The sequence below is a fragment of the Vipera berus genome (genome assembly GCF_964194415.1).
Source record: "Vipera berus genome assembly, chromosome: 12".
Lineage (NCBI taxonomy): Eukaryota > Metazoa > Chordata > Lepidosauria > Squamata > Viperidae > Vipera > Vipera berus.
Genome location: NC_138215.1, coordinates 10889090 through 10897233, shown reverse-complemented (window position 1 = coordinate 10897233; position 8144 = coordinate 10889090). Strand labels below are relative to the sequence as shown.

The following is an 8144-nucleotide window of genomic DNA, read 5'->3' as shown; positions in this document are numbered from 1 at the left end:
ACACAATAGAAGTGAGAGATTCACCTTAAAGAAGACCACCGTGAATCTTAATGGGAGAGTGTACAGTATGTATTTTCTGAACCAACGGGAGATATTGAACAGTGAAGTTCTTGACAGAAAAGAAAATGTGAGGAAAAAGCTGAAAAAGTCGAAATGTATATTTTACCTCAAACATCTATGAAAACCAAAATTATTGAGACAAAGAAAAGTGTGACTGTTGTCCAGCCAGAACTTTGTCTAGCCCTACCAGAAAAAGGGCAGAGATTGAACTGGGAACTTTCTGCAAGCAAAGCATTTCTTTTATCATGGAACATCTGCTGTGAAGAAGACTCATGACGAAGAATCTGTTTCCCTTCCTTTCACTCCTCATAAAAATCAAAAACCCCTTTGTGAAATACTCTCTGACACATTCCCCCCTCCAGCTGTTTAGCATTATTGTCCCATTAGTTGTTGGCACAATTTGCAGTGGCCGAGGAAGAACATACCACTAAGTGGGACAAATGCAGGCTAAACTGCTGAGAAAGGATTAAAGCCTTTGACCTGTTCTTGAAAGGACCTGATGCAACAATCATGTCCTGCCAAAACTTTCTGATCTCAACAAAGGTCATTTTGAAATGTAATTTACACAGAGGTCTACTTGACCCAGAACAAAGCACCCTCCCACCTTCCATGACATCACAATATTAACAGGAAAAAGAAAGTGGGGGAAAGTGGGGGGGGGATCTGTTCTGAAGAGCAACAGGAACAATGTGTCTCCAGCTATAGTTCTCACAAGTAAAGTAGCAGATGAAGTGATGGTTTGCTTCTTCTTTCTTGGGTTCCGTCCTCTTCTCTGCTTCCACCGAAGGCCCAGGGTAGAGTGGTAGGACAGGATTGAGTCTGGCTACTCACTGGTTAGAAACAGAAGTCTTCTCCAGAGCCGGGAGAAAGGAGTATCCATTTGCCTATGTTGGCCTCTGCTTTTGTTTCCACACTTTCAACCCTTTAAAGGAGACTCTTGGATTTCTCTGTCCATTTCCAGAAAGTCTGCTTCTTGATCAGAGCAACTATCAGTGTTATAATCCACTTCATCCCCACAGGGAAGTTCGTCATCGGTCTCCAGACTGCAGTTGTTGTTGCTTCTGCCAGAGATTCACACACAGAAAGAAAACAGAATATTGAATTGGATGGAGAAGGAAGCAAAGAGAGGTTCAGCCTCATCCTGTGAAGCATCCAAACACATACTGCAAATTCTAAGCTCAGTGGTTAAGGAGAAGATTAGTATAATGAAGTCGAAGACAGCAACAGTCGATTCCAGTTTTACTTTTTAAAGCAACACACACAGACACACACACACACACACACACACACACACACACCTGTGGTAGGATTCAGCCAGTTCGCAACAGTTCAGCAGAACCACTAGCTAATTATTTATTGCCCAGGCCCAGAATGTACTTCCGGAAGTGGCATCCACGCAGAGAAATGGTTGTTCACATATTTGAATCCCACCACTCACACACACACACACACACACACACAAACACAAACTAATGACCTACTTCTGGTAGTACTAGACTTGAAGTTAAGGCGTACTGTGAGAGGTTTATACAAACGTTGTTCTGAATTCTGTCTGAAATTTGAAAAAAACATTTCCTTCCCCTGCCAAAGAGCAAAGCAACCCCAAAACCTTCTATTTTCTCTCTCCTTCTCAAAACGTTTGAGAACATCTTTTCAATTTCGCTTTTGATTTTTTAAAAGCTTATTTTCTCATTGGAGGTGGAAGAATTGCTAGGTTTCCATTGTTCTATCTGTTTTCTTCCCTTGGAAGCTTCTTTGACTGTCCAGAGTCATGGGTGGCGTTCTCCATCATAGCATCTTCTCTTAGGAAGGAAGGACATTTGTGGAGTCCTCAGGTTGCTGGAGAGAGGACTATACGGTGAAGACAGGACATCTACGCACCTGTCTTTTGGTTAGCGCCTAACACTCCAGTCCTGGAACATTAGACCAAGAAACGTCTACAGAAATTCTCAGTCATCATGGTTGTCACAAAGATGCTTTTTATAAAAGGCAACTGGACTTTGTTTTTCCTCCAAAAGGTTTCGCTTCTCATCCAAGAAGTTCCTTCAGAACTGAAGCAAAACAATGAGAAGCAAAACCTCTTCAAGGAAAAACAAATTCCAGTTGCCTTTTGAAAAAGCATCTTGGGGTTTTCACCAATAAGCTTCCCCCCCCCTTCATAGTACAATTTGAAAACAAGAGCACCTTTTGTCACATTGACTAAGTGGTGGAGAATGTGCAGAAAAACCGTTTGCCATGGCAACAGTTTATAGCATGTGGAGGCAAATTTGAAGTCAAAATGTGATGCATGCTATCTTAAACATCTGGAGGAAAAGTGAACTATAAATCAGTTAAAATTATTTAGTTCTTTATCAATGCCCAAGTACATAGTGTTGTTGTCTAAACTCACATGATACCACCATCTTCTATTAGTGATGCTTTTGGCATGTTGAACTACTTCTCATCTGACCCATGCAATCCTCAGCTTCCAAAATTTAGTTTTTTTAGGGATACCTCTAGTTCCTAAAGAGTGAGCTTTAGTGAGAAGATGTTGAGATGTTTTAGTGAGAAGATGAAAGAAAGTCCAGTTGCCTCTTGAAAAAGCACCTTCAGCACAACCATGTCTTGGATGACTATGGATATCTCCATAGACCAGGGGTCTTCAAATGTGGCCCTTTTATGACTTGTGAACTTCAACTCCCAGAATTCATCAGCCAGGCAGACTGGCTAAGGAATTCTGGGAGTTGAAGCCCACAAGTCATAAAAGGGCCAAGTTTGAAGACCCCTGCCATAGACAGATATTTCACCTTCTTTTCCTGAGCAATTTCACTTCTTGGTTTTTCCTCAGAATTACGAAAGAAAATTTCCCTTAAGTAGAAAGTTTGTCACAAATGAGTCTCCCTCCGTCCTTTCCCCCACCCCACAAAAAAAAACCAACAAAACCTGTCACCATTGGGGAAAAAAAAGCCAAGCAAGTGGGAACTCCATTCTAATATATTATTCTGTCATCAATGCAGAGGTTAGCTGACCTGCACATTTAAATCTAATATCCCGTAACTCCTGTCTAGTGTGGTTTATTGTAGTCTCAAAGCAATCTGCAGCTTTAGGATGTGATAAATAAAATTCCTTCTTTTCATTTGTCATTTGCATATTTATTGAGCAATGACTTGATCTTAATTAGTTCTGCTTCAAATGTGTCTGTTTGCTGGCTAGATGGTGTTTCTTGAAAGACTTTTTTTGTGAGAGAAGACTTCCATATTCTTGCCAACATGACTGAAACAAAACAAAAGATGAATCCATCAGCTCTGCTATTTATTCTGAAGTCAAAAATTTCTCTCGCGTTTGCTTTCAAACAGCTCTTCCTGTTCTCTTAAAGGCGCTCAAATTTCCAAAGCCAACCATCCAGATGAATTGCACAAAGGATATCCCAAATAGCCTCAATTTTCTCCTAATAATAGGAAACAACATATTTACGGAATGTTAGCCATTTGCCGGCTAGCAGAAAGCACTGGGAGATGGTGATCAATCAGAAACAGAAAAAAAAAAACAAAAAAAAAACCCAAATTCATGTTTTTAGATCAACCATTTTGAGTTCAGCACCTCCTTGGAGTTTTGAGAACATATTATAGTCTCGCTTTCAAAAAACATGGGTGGGAGGCAGGCAAGAAAAGAGCGGATTGGCCTTTCATAAAACACCTTTAATGGTGGGCATGCATCAATTTAGGGAAGTTTATATGAAAGGCATATCTGAGAAAACGTGATTCTTTGTACATCCAAATAGGATACTTATGCGGACTCTTTAAAAAGGTGCAAAAGTGGTCCAGAGTAAGAAGAGATTGAACAACAGTGGGCTAATGCCTCCTTAAGTAACACCAGCTGCCTGCAATTAGTGCAGGTTCGCGTCCCACCAGGCTCAAGGTTGACTCAGCCTTCCATCCTTCCGAGGTAGGTAAAATGAGGACCAAGATTGTTGGGGGCAATAAGCTGACTTTGTAATAATGCCGCTTGGGGGTGTGTGTGAAAGCCCTAATAAGCAGGCATATACATAGAATGAAGGCTACTGCTAAGCTTGTAAGCCGCCTTGAGTCTTCGGAGAAGGGCGGGATATAAATGGAATTAAAATAAATAAAATAAATAAATAGAAGACCTCCAAGGTCCCTTTCAGCTCTGTTACTCTGTTTCAGTTCATTTCAAAGTTACAACCACTGAAAAAAGTGACTTATGACCAATGGTGGGATTCAGATATGTGAACAACCGGTTCTCTGTGTGGATGCTGCTTCCAGAAGTCCATTCTGGGCCTGGGTAACAAAACGTTAGCTACCACTTCTGCCAAAGTGGTACGAATGGGCTGAATCCCACCACTGCTTATGACCATTTTTCATAGTTACGACCTTTGCAGCATCCCCATGGACAAGTGATCAAAATTCAGACATTTGGCAACTGGATCATATTTATGACAATTGCTATGTCATGTAATCACCTTTTACAATCTTCTGACAAGCAAACTCAATGGGGAACCCATATTCACTTAGCAAATGTGACAAGTGTCAAGTTTTTGTTATTGCTTGACAACAAGAAATATCATAAAATGGGGCAAAACTCACTTAACAAATGTCTCATTTAACAACATAAATTTTGGGGCTCAATTGTGGACATAAGTCAAGGACTACCTGTATTCTGTTCTGATATCCAACTTATGCTTTTGTACAACAGCAATGCAGAGTGTGGAAAACAATTCAGCTCCAAATTTAATACAAATTTAATAAATAAATAAATAATAATAAATAAAAAAGTGCCTAGAGAAACAGCAGTAGGCTAAGCTAATGTCCTGAGTCCCCAGGATGATGCCTGTTTCCTGAAAACATTGGTAAGGACCTCAGAGTTCTTTCAAAACTTGCTTATCTTACAGAAAACATATTAGTCAACCGAGTATTAATCATCCTAACTGGATTTCATTAACTGAATGTGTTTCTTAAATTAAATGTAAAAGGCCCCACCACAGTTTTTGGAGCGTGGCCACTGGCATGTCACTCAAAAGCAGAACTTGACTTTTAATGCAGTTGGTAGAGGGCAATGACTTCATCAAGTGTACAGTAGCTCCTTTACACTGTAACCCAGGTTCACTGCATGCATCTTGTTGTTCTCCAGACTTCAGGAGATCCATACCTCCCCAACTAAGACTCCCCTATTTGCTATATTGCAAATGCAATATTGCAGGTCAACCCTGCCGCCTGCCAGCAGTTCAGTTCTCACTGGCTCAAGGTTGACTCTTCCTTCCATCCTTCTGAGGTTGGTAAAATGATGAGCCAGATTGTTGGGGGCAATATGCTGACTCTTAGAGAGGGCTGTAAAGCACTGTGAAGTGGTATATAAATCTAAGTGCTATTGCTATTGCCCTTCCTTCCTTCCTTCCTTCCTTCCTTCCTTCCTTCCTTCCTTCCTTCCTTCCTCCCTCCCTCCCTCCCTTCCTTCCTTTCCTCCCTCCCTCCCCTCCCCCCTCCTGTTCCCTCCCTGCACAATGGCTAGAATGCAGCATTGCAGGCTAACTCATTGCCCACAGCCAGGAGTTCGATCCTGACTGGCTCAAGGTTGACTCAGCCTTTCATCCTTCCGAGGTCAGCAAAATAAGGACCTAGATTGTTGGGGGCAATAGGCTGATTCTGTAAACCACTTAAAGAGAGCTGTAAAGCCCTGTGAAGCGGTATATAAGTCTACGTGCTATTGCTGTCATAGATTATTTTTTTCCCCTCAAGCAATATCAGCTCTTTTCATGAATTATTTATTTTAAGCATCGCTCAGATAGATATTGATCAGACAAACTGATCCAGTGGTTGAGAATACAAATGGAATGGAAGGGGAGGAGATATCACTAAAAAGTATTCTTAATTTAGTTTTTGGTAATTCAAATGTAGCAGTCAAGGTGGCATATAGACGTTCTTCAAGATCTTTCTTGATGCCCCCATGCATCCCCATCTTGCAGATTTTGACTCTCCAGCCATGGTCCAAGGCACATCTCTGCTTCAGGGTAATGGGTGCCAAAGCCTAACAGAGGATGCCACTTGATGGCATCAAAAGGCTGATCTACATGGCCAGGTTGACACAGGCAAAGATGGGCCATTGACCATTTCTCAAGAACAAGAACACAAATCTCATTTTCTATTCACACCAAATGCACTGGGAATACAATCTCTCCCACTTTTTCCCCCCTATAAATCTGAACCAGATTTTTCTGACTTGAACCAGCTCAAGTAGTGGCATCCCATTTGTCTGCCATACTTTATTTCTGTATGCCCCATTTTTAATTGGCTCTTGGGCACTGGGGAAGGAATAATGCCTTTTCCTTTCCAGTGACTGTCCTCCAGGCTCCATAATTCCCTCTCCTCTCCTCTCCTCTCCTCTCCTCTCATTTTGTTCTGTTGTCTCTTAATGATCATTTAATGGAGCAATAAGACAATGGATCTGTCTTTTGTTTTAGAATGATTTTTTAAAATTTCTATAAAATAGTGCTGTTTTCTTATTATTTTTTTAACCAGTTCCGGAAAGGTAAAAAGGAGGGGAATCTATAAGTCAGGGTCCAGACAGAGAATCCAGCCATGTTTGTCATTGATGAAAAAGGAAAGGGTGGAAATCCAGACAGGGCTTTCAAAGTTGGCTTGATTTCTGCCCAATTTCCACATCAGAGAAAAGAAGCAAATGAAAGCTACAATGTGTAAAGTAAGGAGAAAATATTACTTCAAAACCATTAAGACTACATATGACTTCATCCTTTTGGATAGGGACAAGGAGGAGGCAACACCATGGGGACAGGGCAGAAAAAGATATTCTAAAATATGTCTGTACTCTTATTCAGCCCAGTAGAGAAAGCTCCAGGATGCTGGGCAGCAAAGCCCATTATGAAGCAGTTATTTTTTTTCCTTTAATGACCTTATAATTCCTTGCCTCAGGGTGGAGTCAGAATGACTGAATGAAGCTAAGCATTTACTGGCTGGATGCCCTTCCTGATGCCTATGCAGAGCTCACAGTAGATATTTTCTAAGAAGGAGTTATTTAACAAAGCTTTAGATTTTGTGGGATTTTGAAAAGAAAATCATCAGGAAAATAACAACAGATCACACAAGGGCTATAGCCCTCTATGTCTTGGGCTACCAATATAAAAGGAATACTCAGCAATTGATGTTTGTATAAGTCCCTAGTCTGTACTTCTGAATAAACAGTACCATCTAACACTGTGTTTTTATGGTGGAGTTTTACTTGTTTCTCACTCCAATTGTGCTGGGAATCCCATTCTTAGATGTTTAATACTGTTCTTTAGGTTTATAAATGGTCCAGCATTCAAAATAATTTTTTTTGGATGAAAGAAAAATAACTTCAGATGATAGACAAGAGTATAATACAGTCTGGATGGGGAATGATGAGCAAAAATTAGGCCTGTGTTTTTGAATACTCAGTGATGTATTCCATTTCCTACAGTGCATAATAATTATATTGTCTTATATAGATATTTTGCAAATATCACTATAACAATAGTGCTGAACATCTACGTACCCACCTACCCACCCACCTACCTACCTATCTACCTATCTTTCTATCTTTCTATCTATCTACCTCCCTACCTCCCTACCTATCTACCTTACCTAGAATAAGGATCTCACCTAGAATGAAGACATTTGCACTCAGGTAAATGGGCACATAATTACACATTAAGCTGACTAAACTCTTGGACAGCGGTCCTCAACCTTTCTGGTTCTCTGGACCAGCAGTGGCAGGAGAGGGACAGGGGATGGTTTTGCACAGAAGCACGCCACTCGTGCAAATGGAGCTTTGCAGAGTCACCCACTGCTTGTGTGGCCCAGTTCCCAACAGGCCACAGCCCAGTACTGGGACACAGACCCAGGGTTGGGGACCCCTGCTGTAAGCCACAGCTTACTTTCTTTTATGTTATCCAAAGATTTGTATATAGCTTGGAGAAAAAAATAAACAAGACATAAAAGAATAGACTGGAAGGAGGTGGAGAATGCAAACAAACTGGAAACAGAATTCTAGCAAAAAAGCTTTGAATTTGAGTATCTTCTCTCCATCTGATAATATCCCCATTGTGGTTTCAT

General features: G+C 40.8%; 1 protein-coding gene across 1 annotated transcript in view; it reads right to left on the bottom strand.

Moving 5' to 3' along the window:
- Positions 1-976: 976 nt before the first annotated feature.
- The window catches only part of AGBL1 (AGBL carboxypeptidase 1), a gene marked incomplete at both ends in the record, with an annotated part of 353471 nt that continues 346303 nt past the window's right edge, over positions 977-8144 (bottom strand). The window contains one exon of the mRNA XM_081337616.1: positions 977-1121. Coding sequence (XP_081193742.1) covers positions 977-1121 — 145 coding nt within the window. The remainder of the gene's footprint in view (positions 1122-8144) is intronic.